The sequence below is a fragment of the Sinohyriopsis cumingii genome, chromosome 17 (assembly GCF_028554795.1).
Source record: "Sinohyriopsis cumingii isolate HCF-2022 chromosome 17, ASM2855479v2, whole genome shotgun sequence".
Classification (NCBI taxonomy): Eukaryota; Metazoa; Mollusca; class Bivalvia; order Unionida; family Unionidae; genus Sinohyriopsis; species Sinohyriopsis cumingii.
Genome location: NC_142977.1, coordinates 120,511,076 through 120,532,956, shown reverse-complemented (window position 1 = coordinate 120,532,956; position 21,881 = coordinate 120,511,076). Strand labels below are relative to the sequence as shown.

The following is a 21,881-nucleotide window of genomic DNA, read 5'->3' as shown; positions in this document are numbered from 1 at the left end:
CAAGAACTTTAGAGGCTTTTGAGATTAAAGACTGAAACTTAGCATACTTTTGTGTCATCATGAAAAAGAAAGTAGATCACCATGGCACATCTTTTGCACTTCTACAATTTTAAAACTGTCTGAGATTTAGTTATGAAGCTTGATAAATGTATACATCATCATTAGAAGATGTGTTTCACACCACATGGGAGTATTTTTGTCAAGGTCACACAGCTCATGATTTCTAGTTCTTCCTAACAATTTCCATTTCACTCTATAACTTTAGAGCTGTTTGAGGTTTAAGGATCAAACCTGATATGCATTGACATCAGCATTAGAATTGTGTCACATATTTAGGGTCCTATTTCAGTGTCATTGTGTGGCACGATATAATCAAGCAGAATGTTGAATGTTGAAACCGTGAATGTTTAGATGTAAAATAAGTTGCTGTAAATACGGGTAATGCTGAGGTCGATATATAGTTTTATTGAGATGTAATCATTCTGGTGGCAAAGTGGTTAGAGTTTCCCCTTTAGAGGTCATGTGTTCGAAGAAGTAATACCAAGGACTTATAAAAATGGTAATAGCAGCTGCCATGCTTGGCTCTCAGCATTAAAAGGTTAGTTTTAGGACTGGTTGGCCTGGTATGACTGGGTGGGATATAATACTTAATGCCTGCGGCATGATGCCTCAGTGCTAAACATCACAATAAACTGCCATACTGCAGATATCATAGTAGTATGAGTGAAATTGTTAAAGCTATATTAAATATCCAAACAGCACAAGCACAAAAAACACACTGTTATGGATAAGTAATGAATTTTGGTTTAAATTTTATATTTTTCCATTAAGTGTATAAGCACTGACAAGAAAGTGAACCATAGGATAGACAGGAATCAAGATTTTGGGAAATACAGGACTAAATATTGCAGGATACTTGCAATCTAATGCTCATGGTTCAATATGCAAACCATGTATGATCCATATTCTTACATGAGCAGTACACTAAATTCCATATCGTACATGCATTAAAATTTGTACTATACATACACTAAAATCCATAATGTACATGCACCAAAATCTGTACCATACATACACTAAAATCCATAATTTACATGCCCCAAAATCTGTACCAGACATACACTAAAATCCATATTGTACATGCATTAAAATTTGTACTATACATACACTAAAATCCATAATGTACATGCACCAAAATCTGTACCATACATACACTAAAATCCATAATTTACATGCCCCAAAATCTGTACCAGACATACACTAAAATCCATATTGTACATGCACCAAAATCTGTACCATACATACACTAAAATCCATGATGTATATGCACCAAAATCTGTACTATACATACACTAAAATCCATATTGTACATGCACCAAAATCTATACCATACATACAGTAAAATCCATAGTGTACGCACACCAAAATCTGTACCATACATACACTAAAATCCATAGTGTACGCACACCAAAATCTGTACCATACATACACTAAAATCCATAATGTATGCACACCAAAATCTGTACCATACATACAGTAAAATCCATAATGTATGCACACCAAAATCTGTACCATACATACACTAAAATCCATAATGTACGCACACGAAAACCTGTACCATACATACACTAAAATCCATAATGTACGCACACCAAAATCTGTACCATACATACACTAAAATCCATAATGTACGCACACCAAAATCTGTACCATACATACACTAAAATCCATAATGTACTCACACCAAAATCTGTACCATGCATACAGTAAAATCCATAATGTACGCACACCAAAATCTGTACCATACATACAGTAAAATCCATAATGTACGCACACCAAAATCTGTACCATACATACACTAAAATCCATAATGTACGCACACCAAAATCTGTACTATACATACACTAAAATCCATAATGTACGCACACCAAAATCTGTACCATACATACACTAAAATCCATAATGTATGCACACCAAAATCTGTACCATACATACACCAAAATCTGTACCATACATACAGTAAATACCAAGAAAAGGAGTTGTGTGAGCAAAAGTATCTTTTCTTATGCACCTCAATCATCTCTGACATTGGAGTACAGCTGATGTCATTAAATCATGTTTTCATTTCTGACATTGGAGTACAGCTGATGTCATTAAATCATGTTTTCATTTCTGACATTGGAGTACAGCTGATGTCATTGAATCATGTTTTCATCTCTGACATTGGAGTACAGCTGATGTCATTGAATCATGTTTTCATCTCTGACATTGGAGTACAGCTGATGTCATTGAATCATGTTTTCATTTCTGACACTGGAGTACAGCTGATGTCATTGAATCATGTTTTCATTTCTGACATTGGAGTACAGCTGATGTCATTGAATCATGTTTTCATCTCTGACATTGGAGTACAGCTGATGTCATTGAATCATGTTTTCATTTCTGACATTGGAGTACAGCTGATGTCATTGAATCATGTTTTCATCTCTGACATTGGAGTACAGCTGATGTCATTGAATCATGTTTTCATCTCTGACATTGGAGTACAGCTGATGTCATTGAATCATGTTTTCATCTCTGACATTGGAGTACAGCTGATGTCATTGAATCATGTTTTCATCTCTGACATTGGAGTACAGCTGATGTCATTGAATCATGTTTTCATCTCTGACATTGGAGTACAGCTGATGTCATTGAATCATGTTTTCATCTCTGACATTGGAGTACAGCTGATGTCATTGAATCATGTTTTCATTTCTGACATTGGAGTACAGCTGATGTCATTGAATCATGTTTTCATTTCTGACATTGGAGTACAGCTGATGTCATTGAATCATGTTTTCATCTCTGACATTGGAGTACAGCTGATGTCATTGAATCATGTTTTCATCTCTGACATTGGAGTACAGTTGATGTCATTAAATCATGTTTTCATTTCTATAAAACCAGCCAAATCATGTAAGAATTATAAAATCTGGTCCCTTTCAGAGAATGCTCAGACACCTTACAGTGCCACAGTGGTCATCAATAACGTGGAGTATGGGATAGGGGAAGGTTCCAGCAAAAAGATGGCTAAACTGGAAGCAGGTAAAACAAAATATTGTCAAGATGGTTGTACAATTTTGTAAAGCTGATGAAAACTCCATTTGTAAAGGCCCATGATCATATCAATTTAGCATGTGTAGAGTTTAATGACATACCAATAGAATCCTGGCTATTCACTGCCAAGTTTGTTTTGGTGTCTCCAAAATACAATTGAAGCAAATCTAGATCCTAAAATAAGTAAAACCCTTAAAATACCAAGTACAGTTTATTTATATAAATCTTTTAAAAATTACAAAACACTTACTCAGCTGGGACATAATCCCTGGACACATTCCATGGCAGAAAGGATGTCTTCATTATTCGTCTCTTAAAACATATCCAAGGGTATATTGGTTCTATCCTACATCTCCAAGAGGTGGACAATGTGTGTCAATGAATTAAAGCTTTTATAATTTGGGAATTGCATATCAGTTGTGGGTTTACTGTTTCACATACAGATTTTACATGTGGATGGTTAAAAGGATATGTCTGTTTCTGTGAGACTTTCATAAATATCCAAAGAGTGTTATCCTGTCATATCAGGGAGTTGCATTTTATCTTGTCATATAAGGGAGTTGCATTTTATCCTGTCATATAAGGGAGTTGCATTTTATCCTGTCATATCAAGGAGTTGCATTTTATCCTGTCATATCAGGGAGTTGCATTTTATCCTGTCATATAAGGGAGTTTCATTTTATCCTTCATATCAGGGAGTTGCATTTTATCCTGTTATATCAAGGAGTTGCATTTTATCCTGTCATATCAAGGAGTTGCATTTTATCCTGTCATATCAGGGAGTTGCATTTTATCCTGTCATATCAGGGAGTTGCATTTTATCCTGTCATATTAGGGAGTTGCATGTTGTCCTGTCATATCAAGGAGTTGCATCTTATACTGTCATATCAGGGAGTTGCATGTTATCCTGTCATATCAGGGAGTTGCATGTTATCCTGTCATATCAGGGAGTTGCATGTTATCCTGTCATATCAGGCAGTTGCATTTTATCCTGTCATATCAGGGAGTTGCATTTTATCCTGTCATATCAGGGAGTTGCATGTTATCCTTTCATATCAGGGAGTTGCATTTTATCCTGTCATATTAGGGAGTTGCATTTTATCCTGTCATATCAAGGAGTTGCATTTTATCCTGTCATATCAAGGAGTTGCATTTTATCCTGTCATATTAGGGATTTGCATTTTATCCTGTCATATTAGGGAGTTGCATTTTATCCTGTCATATCAGGGAGTTGCATTTTATCCTTCATATCAGGGAGTTGCATTTTATCTGTCTTATCAGGGAGTTGCATTTTATCCTGTCATATCAGGGAGTTGCATTTTATCCTGTCATATCAAGGAGTTGCATGTTATCCTGTCATATTAGGGAGTTGCATGTTATCCTGTCATATCAAGGAGTTGCATTTTATCCTGTCATATCAGGGAGTTGCATTTTATCCTGTCATATTAGGGAGTTGCATTTTATCCTGTCATATCAAGGAGTTGCATTTTATCCTGTCATATCAAGGAGTTGCATTTTATCCTGTCATATTAGGGATTTGCATTTTATCCTGTCATATTAGGGAGTTGCATTTTATCCTATCCTATCAAGGAGTTGCATTTTATCCTGTTATATCAGGGAGTTGCATTTTATCCTTCATATCAGGGAGTTGCATTTTATCCTGTCATATCAGGGAGTTGCATTTTATCCTGTCATATTAGGGAGTTGCATTTTATCCTGTCATATTAGGGAGTTGCATTTTATCCTGTCATATCAAGGAGTTGCATTTTATCCTGTCATATCAGGGAGTTGCATTTTATCCTGTCATATTAGGGAGTTGAATTTTATCCTGTCATATCAGGGATTTGCATTTTATCCTGTCATATTAGGGAGTTGCATTTTATCCTGTCATATGAGGGAGTTGCATTTTATCCTGTCATATCAGGGAGTTGCATTTTATCCTGTCATATCAAGGAGTTGCATTTTATCCTGTCATATCAGGGAGTTGCATTTTATCCTGTCATATCAGGGAGTTGCATTTTATCCTGTCATATGAGGGAGTTGCATGTTATCCTTCATATCAGGCAGTTGCATTTTATCCTGTCATATCAGGGAGTTGCATTTTATCCTGTCATATCAGGGAGTTGCATGTTATCCTGTCATATCAGGGAGTTTCATTTTATCTTGTCATATCAGGGAGTTGCATTTTATCCTGTCATATCAGGGTGTTAGGTTAGATGGCTGCACAGGCCTGCAAATGGCAGCTGTGTTTCAGTTTGTCCTTGGGGAAGGCACTTAAGACCCATTTACTGGACATGAAAGAGTAAATAATGCGCTAAAAGTGCTGTTAAACAAATCAACACCTAACACTTTATTTGGTAAAGATGTTTAGAAAATGTTTGGGGTTAGTAGCTGCTCATCTTAAGGAGTATAATAACTTCACTGCACTTTGAAAAGTGTGATGTATTTGCTGTTCAACGAATCAGATATGCTGTGTTTGTAACTGTGTTAGAATTGTGTATTTACTGCATCGGTTGATGGGGCGGTGGAAAAGGATCAAATCCAATAGCATTTACTGCATCATTTCATAGGGTGGTGGGGATGGGTCAAATCCAAGAGTATTTTCTCAAAAACCAGCCTATCACTAACTGTTACATTTCTCAAGAACCAGTCTATCACTGACTGTCACATTTCTCAAGAACCAGCCTATCACTGACTGTCACATTTCTCAAGAACCAGCCTATCACTGACTGTCACATTTCTAAATGTAATATGTTGTTAAGTGCTTGTATTTTTATATGCTTCAATGTGATATACATTTATTTCCATTCAGCAAAGAATACGCTGAAGATTCTGCTCCCTGTCCTGATTAAAGTGAAGGAACAACAGGAGGAAAAGCAACAAGATGAAGATTTGTCAGTGAGTGGTGAATGTATATTTAAAACTAGATATGGCATTGACTCTAAAACTGGCAATTTTACCAAATCTACTTTATTTGCTTTCCATTTGCATTCATGTTTGCATTTTTTCCTATCATCTCTTTGTTTTAGTTGTACTCTAATGTATCATAACAACTTATTGGATGTTCTGTTGTGTGATTTGTTTGTCCTTTAGCACAAGGTTGTTTTTGTGGTATCTCTTAAGCTACTTGGAGGATTCAGGATTACACTAAATTTACATCCAGTGATTCATATTAGCATGGCTGGACCAGCAGTTAACTGGAAATTTTATGACATAATGCAGAGCCAAATTGAGCAGGACTATTGTTGTTCATTGATAAATGTTGGATCCTGCAGACTGCATACCATGTATAATGCTTTCAAATTGGATTCAGTAGAATGACTAAGCAGTTTGTATTGCTTAAGGATTTTGCAAATATGGGGGAGAACTATATGAAAGTGGCAGGATCATCTCTTATGTCTCTAAAATTTGTTGAACATTGATGTTTAGTAAATATACAAATATGTCATCAAGCCCTACTGATATGGGGATCTGTTATAACAGTATGTGAACACAATTGCTTCAAAAGAACTAATGCCCACTAACAAATCTCAGAATGGTTCCATTTTTCCATTTTTAACATCAGGTCTATTTGCACTCATTAAATGCATGATGAACAAATTCATTAAGATTGATGTGTTGGATAGGGCGGCTTGAATGGAAAGCTTGCCTTGCATAGACTTCAATGGGAAGGAGAATTTTGTTTGTTACAAGAAAATTTACATTGGGTTGGCAACTGAACAGTATCTCAAAAGTGTTCAAGTAACTGACAAGGAAGTTATGGAGTATAGGCTACATTGTAAAGTCTGTCTGAAAGAAAGCTTGAAGATGATTGTATTGTAATGGGCCATCACATGATCCTAAGATTGTATTGTAATGGGCCATCACATGATCTAAGATTGTATTGGAATGGGCCATCACATGATCTAAGATTGTATTGGAATGGGCCATCACATGATCTAAGATTAGGATTCATTAAATCCAAGCGAAATGCTAAGAGATAAAAATTAGAACTGTGAAAGGATCAAGAGAGTTTTGAGATTACTTATTGCAGCCAGGAAAGTCAAATTTAGCTGTGCTTATCCTCCCAACAAAATGATTTGGCTCTAGGTAGTATCCCAGTAATTGGGGCTGATCATTTTTCAGACTTTTTGATCAATACAGGGACAGACTTTGTGTGAATTACCTGTCAGATTCTAAGTATGAAAAGTTCCTTCAGTCTGTTAAACTCCTGTTTGTACTCCTGTTAGTGCAGTCTCATGGTCAGGCCACAGTTGTGGGTGGGTTTTCAGTCAATAAAGACATAGATAGAATGTGAAATTAAGAAAGAGCTAGCTTGAACACCACACAGAATTATATGTGATCATGTTAGACATACTGGAGGAATAATGAATCTATCAGTTACAAATCGGCTCCTGGTCAGTGCTACAGAAGTATGAGGCCTATTTGTAGAAATAGAGGGAATTGAAAACGACATAGTCGGAACAGAGGAAAAGGATACCCACTGAAGGTGAAATAGAAGAGTTTGGAAAAAGAGAAGAAGAAAAAAAGGTTATGCTGGACCATGACTTTATTTTTGAAAAGTGCAGATGATCTGTGTGTTAAATCAGAAAAGACAGTAAAGTTTCAATTCCTGGCAAGCAGAAAAAGAGCAAAAGAGAAACTTGATAAATATGAAGAAGTATGCCAAAAATGTATGGAGAAAGCAGAAAAGCTAAAGAAAACGGTGCTTAGAGATGCTTAACAGATTGTCCTAGATATGCGGCAGGTTGTAAAGACCCAAGTTCTAGCTTGTCTGAAGTATTATGGTACATCCACAGTGTTTGCCCTGGCCATACTTGTAACTTGAACCTCAGTAAAAATCCTGGATTGAAAACAATCCTGGTTTGAGTGGGGGCTTAAAGAATCGATTTACATCCATACATCAATGCTCACAAACGGATGCTGAACAGGGATGGGGGTTCTTACAACCTGCCACATATCTGGAACAATCTGTTAACATCACTCACCATTCCCTTGAGTAACAGTTAGTAGAGATTAAGTGAGTCTGCAGATGAAGTCCTTAGCATGAGGATGAAAGCTTCAGGTTAGCTTTCTCTATATTGTTTGTGTGTGTAATTGAAAAGTTAAAAACATGTCAAATATATGCTTATTGAAGTGAAGAAGGTTGCAAAAGTGTTTAAAAATAATTTGTTTTCCATAACTTTTACAGCACATTTTGATAATGAAATAGTCCTGTATTTTAAAGGATCACTGGCACTTACATTACTTTTGCACTTTTTCATAAAATTATAAACTTATTACATAACAGACATGTTGAAAAGAATGCACTTTTTTTTAAAAAATTGACATACACATGGCCCCCAACCCGGCTACATTCAGGATTTTAATCCTTTGTTGTTATCTGCTTGTCCTTTAGCATCATTCAAAATATGATCACTCTGCCATGATTGGTGTTGATGGTGTTTAGGGTTATAAGTTAGATGCCATTATTACCCATGTAAATGTGACAGTTGTCTTTTCCCCTCCTCCACCCAGGGGTGGGGGGATGTACTACAGGATGTAAATCATTGGAATCTACTCAGTCTTTTGGAACATGATACCAAATATGGTCATCATCTCTAGATGGAATTAGTTTACAATGATAACATAGTGGTAGCTGGACAGACATATGGACACACTGTTGAATGGATTCACAGAGATGACCAATCCGCATATTTTTAGGTGCAAATATGAAACTTGATTACAATCTGTTGCATGCAAGTCTAAGTAGGCAATTAATTCATGATTTAATTGTTTTTTATTTAGAGGTATTATACTGGTGTTAACATTTTTATTCTAATATAAATTACTTTTCTTTTCAGTTTTTTGATGAGATTAAAATTGAAGACCCACGAGTTGCTGAGTTGTGTAACAAAGCTGCCTTGCCTAGTCCTTATCAGATATTACTAGAGTGCCTCAAAAGGTATTCTTTCCATTTCAGATATTACTAGAGTTCCTCAAAAGGTATTCTGTCCTTATGAGATATTACTAGAGTGCCTCAAAAGGTATTCTTTCCATTTCAGATATTACTAGAGTGCCTCAAAAGGTATTCTGTCCTTATCAGATATTACTAGAGTGCCTCAAAAGGTATTCTTTCCATTTCAGATATTACTAGAGTTCCTCAAAAGGTATTCTGTCCTTATCAGATATTACTAGAGTGCCTCAAGAGGTATTCTTTCCATATCAGATATTACTAGAGTGACTCAAGAGTATTCTGTTCATATCAGATATTACTAGAGTGCCTAAAAAGGTATTCTGTCTTTATTAGATATTACTAGAGTGCCTCAAGAGGTACACTTTCCTTCTCAGATATTACTAGAGTGCCTCAAGAGGTACTCTTTCCTTCTCAGATATTACTAGAGTGCCTCAAAAGGTATTCTGTCCTTATCAAATATTGCTAGAGTGCCTCAAGAGGTATTCTTTTCTTATCAGATATTACTAGAGTGCCTCAAGAGGTACTTTTACCTTCTCAGATATTACTAGAGTGCCTTAAAAGGAATTCTGTCCGTATTAGATATTACTAGAGTGCCTCAAAATGTATTCTTTCCTTCTCAGATATTACTAGAGTGCCTCAAGAGGTACTCTTTCCTTCTCAGATATTACTAGAGTGCCTCAAGGGGTATTCTTTTCTTATCAGATATTACTAGAGTGCCTCAAGAGGTACTTTTACCTTCTCAGATATTACTAGAGTGCCTTAAAAGGAATTCTGTCCTTATCAGATGTTACTGGAGTGTCTCAAGAGGTATTCTGTCCATCACAGATATTGCTAGAGTGCCTAAAGATGTATTCTGTCCCTCTCAGATATTACTAGAGTGCCTCAAGAGGTATTCTGTCCTTATCAGATATTGCTAGAGTGCCTCAAAAGGTACTCTGTCCATCTCAGATATTACTAGAGTGCCTCAAGAGGTACTCTTACCTTCTCAGATATTACTAGAGTGCCTCAAAAGGTATTCTGTCCTTATCAGATATTGCTAGAGTGACTCAAAAGGTATTCTGTCTTTATCAGATATTACTAGAGTGCCTCAAAAGGTATTCTGTCCTTATCAGATATTGCTAGAGTGACTCAAAAGGTATTCTGTCCTTATCAGATATTACTAGAGTGCCTCAAAAGGTATTCTGTCCTTATCAGATATTGCTAGAGTGACTCAAAAGGTATTCTGTCCTTATCAAATATTACTAGAGTGCCTCAAAAGGTATTCTGTCCTTATCAGATATTACTGGAGTGCCTCCTAAGTATTCTGGGTTCAGATTCTGAGAACTATTGTTATCTCCACACCTTTTTATGAATATTCATCAGATTATAAATATGCGTACTTTCTATGTGCATTCTTATTTGAATAACTGACCTAACACTGAAGATAATGATAACATTTTCTGTCAATTCTTTTTCCTCATTTTTCAGTGTTACACATTGAGCCATATTGTTCTATGTCCTTCATATCTTGGCTGTGCCCCCACCCCATGCTCTTTCATTTTGTCAGAAAAAGAAACAGAAATATATTTACTACTTTTTGTTAATTTGTATCGATTCATGTATCTGTTGGTGACAGCACTGGCATAGCCAAAGTCACAAAAGGTGATAAAAAAACTGTACAGTGGCAATGAATATCTGTTTTAAAACGATGTACCTGGCAATGAAAACATTATGGTAGTCAGCTGAATCGTATTCTAAACTGTTTGGTGACCGTTAGTGTATCAGTTTGTTTTAGAGTAAAGTCATCCATACAGTGAGAAAGATTTAATTTATTTTGAGGTTGAAATAATGATAAACAAGACTAAATTTATGCAAAAACATAATTTGCCTGTTATTCGTTTGCATGTTTTGAAAGAATAGTAATTCATAAAACATTTGTATTTATTGTGGTAGATATTTGTAGATTTACTACATTAATTGAGAGTAATATCCAGAACTGGAAATTCCACGGTGCAGCTCATTTCAGTTTAACCTGTTATTCATAAATGTTAATATTTTCATGAGTTACTGGATCACATGATAAAACATTTATTGCAATAATGTAAGTTTTTAAGGAAAGTATGAAAATACAGTGAAGACCACTGTTGTGTTAGTGTTAGTGCATTATATACTATTATTTTCCTTTCCTCTAAAATGCTGTGTGTCCCCCATGATTTAGATATGATTTACTTCAGTGCTCAAAGAAAAATATTTTTAGACACATGCCCTGGACTGGTGCCTTAAATAAAGTCACAAGCCCTGACTGAAATTCCACAAGTCCAGACTCCAATTTCCACATGCCCCAAATTTTCCCCCTTTTTTAATATGTCACACAACGTTGCAATAGCTACAATTCAGATATAAATTCAATAGGGTTCAAAGGGTTTTGAAGGTAGTGCAAGTGTTATTAATGTTCATGGGGACCCGATTAGCCGAGTGGTCTAAAGCGCTCACCATTATGGATCACTGCCATCTCACCTCTCGCTGCGTGGGATCGAGTCTCAGATTTGGCCAATGTGGGTATGTGACAAAGCTTGCCAGTAGCTTCTTGAGGGTTGGTGGTTCTTTCCAGGGATTTCCCGGGTTCTTCCTCCACCATTAATACTGGCTGCCATGTATAGCCTATCGTGTGCTGAAAAATGGCATTAAACCCTACAACAACAACAACAACAACATTAATGTTCATCAGCATGCTTCACAAAGTAAAACTCCATCAACAAAGGGTTCTGAAATTTAGTTTTCTTGGTCGTTGCTGTAGTGTTGTTCTGATTATCAGTTTATAATCGATCATCAGTTGGTTGAGTGAACCTATAATATAATCGATTGTGTGTAAAGAGAGACTACTTCTTTTTAGTTGTATGAAAAACACAAAGGTTAGTAAAACTTAAGCCACTAAAGTTGATGTGAAATATTAATTCCCTTCACAACTACAAATATAAAACCATTAGATCATATGTGTCAAACTCAAGGCCCGCGGGCCACATCAGGCCCAGCGTACAATTATATCAGGCCGGAGAGGTCTTGACCGGCGTACAATTATATCCGGCCCGAGAGAGAATTTTAGGCAAAAATATTTTTTAATGGCCCTGCGATATAAAGTGCAAATCAAATTCCCTAATTAGCAGCCTTGCTGAACAATAGGCTACCTGAGAGCATTCTCGCTTCGATCAGAATAAGCGAAAATAAAAGTTGTGTAGTGAGTGGATGTTCGTCGTTACAGTAACCTAGCAACGTTCAGTTGTTCGTTTTGGATTGGCGCATAAGAAATGAAAGTAGTGTAGTGCCCGGATATTTCACCTTTTCCCGCTACAGCTAACGTGATATCAATCAAGTCCATCATGAGAATCTCAATGACACAGAACATTACTCCCAACATAAACGAACTTGTAGCCAAGAAAAGATGCCAAACATCCAGCTCTGACAAATTGGCATAAGAGCAAAAATGGGTATGCCAATGATTGTTTATTATTGAAACTTTTTTCTGTTTTAATTTATATTAATGTTTAAAAAAGGTTTAATTTTCCGCTTATTGAATGTTTATCCTGTTCGGCCCGCAACCTTACGTGTGATTTGAGTTTTGGCCTGCTGAGCGATTGAGTTTGACACCCCTGCATTAGATATACGATAGGTGCAAAATTTCATGGTTAGGAACATATAGTCATGATTACATTATCAAGCTGTTAAGTTGTTGAGTTAATAAAGTTAAACACATTTTGATGATTTGGTTCAGTTTAAATGTAAAATCCCTTGTAGTATTTGTAAATAAGGACAAACAAGAAAACAATGTCCTTCTATACTTTATATTATAGACACATCACAAATGAATGAAAGGGTTTTGGGGGATTGCAACACTATTTCATTTACACAAGACTTGTCAGTCATCAAAAGTTGCTTTCATTTAACAAAGTTGTAGAACAAAAACAACACACAACACAATAGAAAAAATGTAATTTGTATCAGGTTAAAGTATACTTGTCATTAAAGGAGATTACTCCTGTACATTTATTAACATTTTGAACTCTTGATCAAAGATATAACTGTATAATAAACAAAAATTAAAACTTGCGCTTAGTAACCAATTATAATTGATTATCAGTTGGTTAAGTGGAACCGATTATTGATTATGAAGTTCTGACCGATTCCCATCACTACTTTGCTGGTAGCTAACCTAATTAAACTGATACTATTGATAGCTAATTGCTTCCTAAATCGGCTTAAAAAATGAATTACACATGAACACTGTTCTGACAACTGAAATGATAATGCTTTGCATTCAATATATGCAGTAAAATCTGATGCTGCTGTTCACAAACTTGTCAAAAATATAATACATATGGATTAAACATTCAGATTCAAGGCAATCATATATAATAACTTTTGTTCTTGTACACACATCTAGCATCTCTTTGATTTACCTATAATGGGTTGTCCCGCGTCTTGATCCTACCTATGTGAATTAGCACAATTGGCTCACCCACTGCAACTTTGAAACACATTAGCTTTTGTCACCCAATTAAGTAATATGTGAAATCACAATTTTTACCTGACCACTTCGCCTTTAATTGCTGCTATTTAAACTGCCCAAGGGATAGTTTTACATTAGCTCCGATCATGACTGTTTACCATTGATACATTCTAGATGAGGTAGCACTACAATTAGATAATTATTGTTTTGATAAGATCATCTGTTGTAGTAGTAGAAGATTATTGCCATAATAAGCTTTTATTTTAAATTTTTTTTTTTAAACTATTAAAAAAATATTTATCATGTAATTCAACTTTGTCAATCCAAATGTAGATAATGTGTATTTAAAGTCAGTCCAAATTGAGACAATTTGCATTTAATTATACTTATGGTTGTCTTAGGGCTGATTCAGTCAAATGTATTCAGGACCCAGGGAAGGCAATTTTTCAAAGTTGTGTAGTCACCCATGATGCATTTAGAATTTTATGTCATTTTAATAAGAATTTTTTGAGTAAGAGCAGTTCCATTTAAACATACAAGGTATCCAGCGAAGGCAGTTTTTTTAAAATGTGCCAGGGTACTTTGATTTCATAGAGTTGATATAAAAATAATAAGATGATTCTAAATTGCATCTGTGGGTGAGTTCTCCATATCAAAAGTGCCATTCCTGGGTCCCAGGTATGTTTTACTGGAACAGCTCTAAGTCTGTATTAGGAAATTGCTCACTATAACTTGTTAATTTTATTTTCCTCACAGAAATTGTGGTATGGGAGACACAAGTGTCCAGATAGACAAGAAAATGTTAAACAACCAGAAGAGTGAATTTACCATGAAAGTTGGGAAACATACAGCCTCTGTAAGTTCAGTAGAAGCGATCTATCCCAGTTTTATCTCACTTGGCTGTAATGCCGAGTGAGCCTATTGCTTGATCCAGTGTTCATTCATTGTCTGTCAACCGTCAGCAGTTGCTTGATACCACTCTATGAGTTCATATTTCAGATCTGATTTTGATCAGACTTGAAACATTGGTTTACATCATCACAATCTTGGATAAGTTTGATAATGAGAGAGATTCACACATATTACTGCATCGATCTTGAATCAGAATACCTGAACTTGTTTCCTCGTTGGAAGTCATATTTTTGGATCCAATTTTGATAAGCTGTGTGACATAAACTTCTGTCATCAAAATTTTGATGAGTGAAATTCATGAGCAAGATACTTATATATGAATGAGACAATCTTACATCTGATTAGCAGTTCTTGTTACCACTCAGGAGTCCATATATCTGATCTGACTTTGATCAGAAGCTTTGAATATATGTTAAGTAAGTCTTAAATTTGACAATAAGCAAGATACATGCATGTTAATTAGGTGGTCTTGTATCTGATTTGCTGGGCTTGTTACCACTGTGTAAGCCATATTTCTGACCCACTAAGGCGAAAATAATTCAGATCTGATTTATAATATCAACTTATATTTAAGATCTTGGATGAGTTTGATAATGAGCGATATCTCCTGATATTAATGTGGTAATCTTGTAGCTGAGTTATAGTCACTGTAGAATTAATTTTTTTCTGATTTTGATAAGGCATCTAATATCAGCTTATATGATAAAGATCTTACATGAGGTGGATGGGATCCATGCATATTAGTGAGGTGAATTTTTCTCTGATTGGCTTGTTACCAGTGATCAAGCTTGGTAAAAGGATTTGAATCATCAGTTTCTCCTTCAAATACGTTCCCTGATCACATTAACATTAGGGATATAAGCCTGTTACCTCTCGAATCCATCCCTACTAAAAGAGGAAAATTCGTCTTTTCTGTCTATCTCATATAGACCAAAGGGCAATAACTCTTGCCACTTACATCCCCTTGCCACCGCCAGGTGTCACTAGTTTTTAAGCTTCGCTTGTACTGATAACACGTTCATTATATCTCCAAACAATCCAAGCCATCTTAGCGTTAAATTGGACCATCCGAAGTTAAATTTGGATTTATTGCGTTGGACAATCATTCTTCTACAGGTTGTTTACATTATTTTAAAAAAAATTTTCAAAACAGAGTGACTTTGTCACCCTTACGGATTTCGTCTACTGAAGACCATGTTACACACGCTATCGCTGAACTTGTGTTGTCAATTAAGAGTTAACGCGACACTGACTAATTTCGCTTACTCCGTTAGTAACGGTTGTGGTACTAGCGAATTAATAACATGCTGAATTGCTAATTTGTGCTTTGTATTCTTTTCTGTGTCGTTTCAGTAGAAATGTCAACCAAATGCATGAAATGCAAGAAGTTCAAAGCAAAAGAAGACAACCATGACTCTTGTATTGTATGTACCAAGTGTACATCATCCATACCATGCAGCGTGTGTAATACTTGGACAGAGCAAATGTGGGCTGATGTAGTCCAGAAGGCAGCAAAAGGGAGGAATAGACGGAATAAGTCGAAGAAAGATAGCATTGATGTCCTCAGTATACATCCGAAGACAGCCTCTATTGCGAGTCTTGTGGGGGACGTTGGGGTCCCCCCTCCACCTAAAGTTCATCAGCGGCAATGGAGGAAAATAATGTTGACAGGGTACAACAGTCCACCTTTGAACAGATGCGTCATTTGGTCCAGGAAACGAGGAAGCAGCTATTGACATCAGGCCAGATATTACCCTTATTTCCCTCGCTCGCTTCCACAGCTTTTTCTGACTCTTTGGGGGAATGTTCCCCCAATTTTAGGCTGCCCAGTGGGGGTAAGTCCCCCCGCATGTCGGAGCATGGCCTTCGGGCCTGTAAGTCAGGACGCATGGGGTTTTTACCGGATCCATCGGATCCATTTCATTATACAACCTCTATGTCATCGGCTGTCCAGCTGTACCAGCATGGGGACCCTATTGCTAAAACAGTCCGACCAAATATGATTTACGGGGATCTTAGTGATAAATCCGTCCATCAAGCTGTACCGCCGGCAACATACCAATACTATGGCGGAGATTTTAGTGAGAAATTTGTCCGTCCAGCCAGGCCATTGGAGCAGCCGGTACCGGTGATAGCAGGACCGTCGCCAACATTCAGGCCGACCAAAAGCCAGACAAACCAGCTGGCAGGGCCGGCCGTCCATATGTTCACGGCTTATCCACAAGGGAGAGTTAGTGACAGTGTCAAGGATGACGGAATCGCGTCATCTATGCCACCTGGTATGCTCTATCCAGAAATGCAAGATATTCCAGAACACGACTCGGCACACAGTGAGGGTGACGAAACTCCTGCAAATCAGCCGTACACAGATCCAACCATGGAATGGACTGAGTTTGGCTTCAAGGCGGCAGTGGAAGAAATTTATAGGGTGTTGGCAACTTCAGAATGCCCTCCACCTCCTACCGCCACTCAAGACTACAAAGTTAAGGCGTCTGTAGATCTTGATGGGGAGGAAGAGACGCCGTCCTTCTTGCTCCTTCCCCAGTTGGCAAAAATTAAGGAGATCAGTGATTGTCTATCAGGACGAATAGGTGATCCGGGGAATGCTAAGGCGTTCTTTTCAGAAAGCCAAGTACCAGCGACGTTCTCGTGCAAGTTCAGGACCACTGGACCACCTTTTTCCTCAGAACGATTGGGTGATCCAGATCATTTCGGAGGGGCTTCGGATTTCATTTATCCAACCCCCTCTCCTGTCCTCCTCTCCCCTCTTCACGGACGTACCGTCCAATCGGGAGAAGGATACCTTTCTACAACAGGAGATACGGTCGCTCATAGAAAAACGGGCGGTGGAGATTGTGAAAAAAATGCAATTGCCGGGGTTTTATTCCAGGCTGTTTCTTATCCACAAGGAAGTTGAGGCCGATCATTGACCTGAGTCGCCTCAACCAATACATTTTGCCACCAAAATTCAAGATGGAAACGGCGAGATCAATCCGTCTTTCCATCCGGCAGGACGAGTATGCCGTCAGTCTAGATATGACCGACGCATATTTTCACGTCCCTATCCACCCCGCGCCATGGAAATTTCTCCGATTCGCTGACCGCAACGCGGTTTATCAGTTCCAGGTCCTACCCTTTGGCCACAACATCAGCCCTTGAGCTTTTACCAAGGTTATGGATTGCGTACTCACCCTGTTCCGCTCGACTTCTACAGGGACGGCAGTGTACTTGGATGACATCCTTCAGAAACATATGGTAAGTTCTATTCTGCTCAAAGGCAGAAACGATCTTTTAGCACTTTTAGATCATCTAGGCTTTCTCGTGACTGGAAAAGTCCGATCTCCGTCCATCCCAGCGTTTTGTCCATCTGGGTATTGAGTTTCTCACCAATCTGAATCTGGTACGGCTTCCTCGCACTCGCGTAATCCGGATCGTCGAACTCGTCGAGTCCGTTTCCAACAGGACATGGATTTCAGCGAGAGAATTCTTGCAACTCCTCGGATTATTCAATGCGGCTGCGGACTTGATCCCGCTTGGCCGTCTTTTTATGTGTCCCTTACAAATGACGTTACTGGTACAATGGCGCCCCTTTTCAAGTCCCCTCAATCAAACAATAATGATCACGCCCAAGATACGATCATTCCTGCATCAGTGGCACAACCCCGGTTGGCTGTCCACGGGGATTCCTCTGGAGATGCCCCAAGCGGAGATAATGGTGTGTACCGACGCCAGTACCTACGGTTGGGGTGCCCACCTGTTGCCGGACTTTGCTACAGTCAGCTGCACGTTGGAGCCAGGGGAGAGGACTCTCCACATCAACCTTTTAGAAATGAGGGCTGTCATCAATGCCTTTCATTTCTGGAAGGATCATCTCTCAGGAAAAACTGTCCTCATTATGTCAGACAACTCTGTGGTGGTGACTTACCTCCTGAAACAAGGGGTCACCAAATCACCAGACCTCTGCATTCTGATCTGGCAGTTTCTACGTTGGTGCGACAACCTCCACATCAACATACAAATCAGACACATTCCCGGCAGGCTCAATGTCTTGGCTGACACACTATCCAGGAAAGGTCAAGTCATTCACACGGAATGGTCACTCCATCAATCAGTCTTTCTTCGGATTTGCACACTTTGGGGACGTCTGATGATCGATCTTTTTGCAACAAGGTGGAATCGCAAGTTGCCCATCTTCGTCTCTCCGGTTCCAGACCCAGAGGCTTGGCGTGGACGCTCTGTCAATCAGCTGGAAGGGGTTGTGGGCATTCATCTACCCTCCCACGATTTTGGTACCGAAAATAATCCAGAGGTTAAGGGGTCAGAACTGTCGGATGATTCTGATTGCCCCTCTCAGATGGAACAAGTCCTGGGTCACCGATCTACTCGATCTAGCGATAGATCTACCCAGGAAGATTCCAACCAGCCCAAATCTTCTCAAACAACCGCGGTCACAGGTGTTCCACCCCTGCCCGGACCGTCTTCTTCTTCATGCTTGGCTCTTGTCCGGACAGCCTTGCGAGACAAACAGTTTAAACTTTCGATTGTGGAGAGAATCTCAAGAGCAAGAAGGCCCTCCACTCTGAAGGCTTATGAGGGAAAGTGGCGTGTTTTCAGGGACTGGTGCCATATCAATAACATCGTCCCTTTGAGTGTCTCAATCCCTCAACTGGCCGACTTTTTTCTCTGGCTTTTCGAGGAGAAACAGTTGGCCCCAATTGCTATCAAAGGCTACCGCTCCATGATATCAGACACATTCCGCCATCATGGTAGATGTGATATTGGGCATAACAAAGATCTATCAGATCTTTTAGCCAATTTTGATTTCAATCGACCAAAATCCCTCACCCTGTTTCCAAAATGGAATCTGTCCTGGGTTTTAACATGGCTCAATTCGGACAAATTTGAACCTTTAGCCCACACTTCGTTAAAGCTACTATCATACAAAACATGTTTCTTGATAGCCTTAGCTTCAGCATGCAGGGTGAGCGAGTTACATGCCCTTTCCAGTGACCCGAACTTTCTTTGGTTCAGATCAGATGGTTCAGTGGTCCTCCTGACACAACCAGGCCTTGTAGCCAAAAATAGGTTACCATCCATTGGCAATCAAAGAATCGTCATTCACTCGCTCTCTTCCATAGATAAGTCAAGAGCAACAGATCCTGTTCGTGCACTCAAGCAATATTTAAAACGCACAGAGGCGTGTCGGGACACACGTAAGTGCCTCTTTCTTCCGGTCAAAGCTGGTAAACGGGATATCACCCCTCAAGCCCTTGCTTCATGGCTGAAGTGGGTTATATGCTCAGCATACTCTGAGGTCTCACAAGATCAGAGTCACCTCATGAAGATTACAGCTCATGAGATTAGAGCAATCTCGGCAAGCCTGGCATTCGAACGCAATGTTTCGATCCGAGATACAATAGAAGCTGTTGGCTGGCATGCAGAGTCAACCTTCTCCAGTTTTTATCTCAGAGATTTGGCTTCACAGAGGCAAACCTTGAATCTGGTAGGTCCGGTGTCGGCAGCCCAGATGACCACCAGACCCATTTAAAACAATCAGCACAGCCTATCAGCTTCGCTGGATTCGCCAGTGAAATTTCGTAGGTAAGAAGATTTCAATGACTATCTTCTTAACCGTATATAGGGGTCACATATCATGGGACCCTAGGCTGTGTTGCTGATGAAATTAGGAGAACGGGTTATCTTTCAAATGGGGAATCCAGCCATCATTCCCTAGAAGGTACCCAGGGTGGAGGTAGGATGCTCAGCATTCCCTCCTCCTATTACCTATTCTCCTAACGTTAATGTGATCGGGGAACGTATTTGAAGGAGAAAGCAAATTTTTAGTAAATTATGTTTCTCCAAGAATACTTACCCGATCACATTACTTAAAAACCCTCCTAGCCACCCCGCTATGCGAGCATCCTCGTTTAATATATATTGCTCAGCTTAAAAAACTAGTGACACCTGGCGGTGGCAAGGGGAGGTAAGGTAAGAGTTATTGCCCTTTGGTCTATATGAGATGGACAGAAAAGACGAATTTTCGTCTTTTAGTAGGGCTGGATTCAAGAGGTAGCAGGCTTATATCCCTAACGTTAATGTGATCGGGTAAGTATTCTCGAAGAAACATAATGTACTAAAAATTTGCTATCTTCAAAGATTAAGTTCTGAACAAGAGGTAAACAAGATCCATTGATGATAATGAGGTGATTCTGCATCAGTTTGGCTGAGCTCAGTTTCTGTTCATATTTTATTGACCTTGTTGAATTCATTAGAATATATAATATTATTATGAGTAAGATCAGCTCATATGAGTGAGATAATCTTGCGTGTGATTGGCTGAGCTTGTCACCACTTGAGAAACTGCATTTTTGACCTATTTTAAAATAACTTGACATGGTCAAGGTTTTGGAAGATTTTTATTATGAATAAGCCTTTACATATTTATGAGTTGATTTTGCATCTGATTGGCAGGGTAATTTTCCACTCTAGAGTTGATTTTGCATCTGATTGGCTGGGTAATTTTCCACTCTAGAGTCAGATTTTGATCAAACTTGGTAAATAGGTCTATATCATTAAGATTTTACTTGAGTATGATCATGAGTGAAATTCATGCATAATAATAATGTGACCTTGCATCTGATTGGCTAAACTTGCAACTATATCTCTGATCCGATTTTGAATACACATATTGAATTTTATTAGCTCTGCTGGTCATAGACCTGATGAGCTGAAGGGATGATCTGTTGTCTGTCATCCATCCATCCACTAGTACAAGTTTGTTATTACTACTCCTCCTAAACTACTCGGAGGATTGACATAAAACTTAACATTAGCATTCATCCCATGGTCTAGCTGGTCCTAAATGGAAATGGTGCTGCTTGGACTTCCAGACTTCTATTATGGCCAGTGCAGTGACTATTTTGAAAATGTTATTAACATGTGTACTTCTAAATTGATGGTCATATCACCATGGGGTTTTTGCTAAAAGACTTTTTATGAAGACTGATTTGTCCGAAATGAAAATGTTGCTGACGTGATGTCAATCTCGGTGTTCATTTTGAAAATCTTGTTATTGATACTCCTTCCAAATGGATATCAAGATGGGTTTTCGCTAGAAGACTTCTTATGATGTCTTATAGATCTTCTCACTATCTGACAGAATGGATGTTCATGATGACATGAGGTAAATAATAATAAATAAGCTTATATTCTCATAGATAGGTTCTACAGGTAACACCTGCTTATAATAATGAGATACCTTGCATCTGATTGGTTGAGCTTGTTTACTTCTTTAAACCTCAAACTATAATTTTGTTGATTTTGAATTTGAGCAAGTGGCAGTAAATATTAATTGTGACTTTATCTTTAGAAAGATTATTGTCAGGATACAGTAAAATAGGTAAAATGAAAATGATATGGTTTGTGTTCTTA

General features: G+C 38.3%; 1 protein-coding gene across 1 annotated transcript in view; it reads left to right on the top strand.

Annotated features, from left to right (window-relative positions):
- Positions 1 to 21,881, top strand: part of LOC149779767 (microprocessor complex subunit DGCR8-like) — an 88,624-nt gene that overhangs the window by 49,371 nt on the left and 17,372 nt on the right. The window contains exons 10-13 of the mRNA XM_089940624.1: positions 2,989 to 3,087; positions 5,912 to 5,997; positions 8,943 to 9,043; positions 14,295 to 14,394. Of these exons, the coding sequence (XP_089796750.1) occupies positions 2,989 to 3,087; positions 5,912 to 5,997; positions 8,943 to 9,043; positions 14,295 to 14,394 (386 nt within the window). The remainder of the gene's footprint in view (positions 1 to 2,988; positions 3,088 to 5,911; positions 5,998 to 8,942; positions 9,044 to 14,294; positions 14,395 to 21,881) is intronic.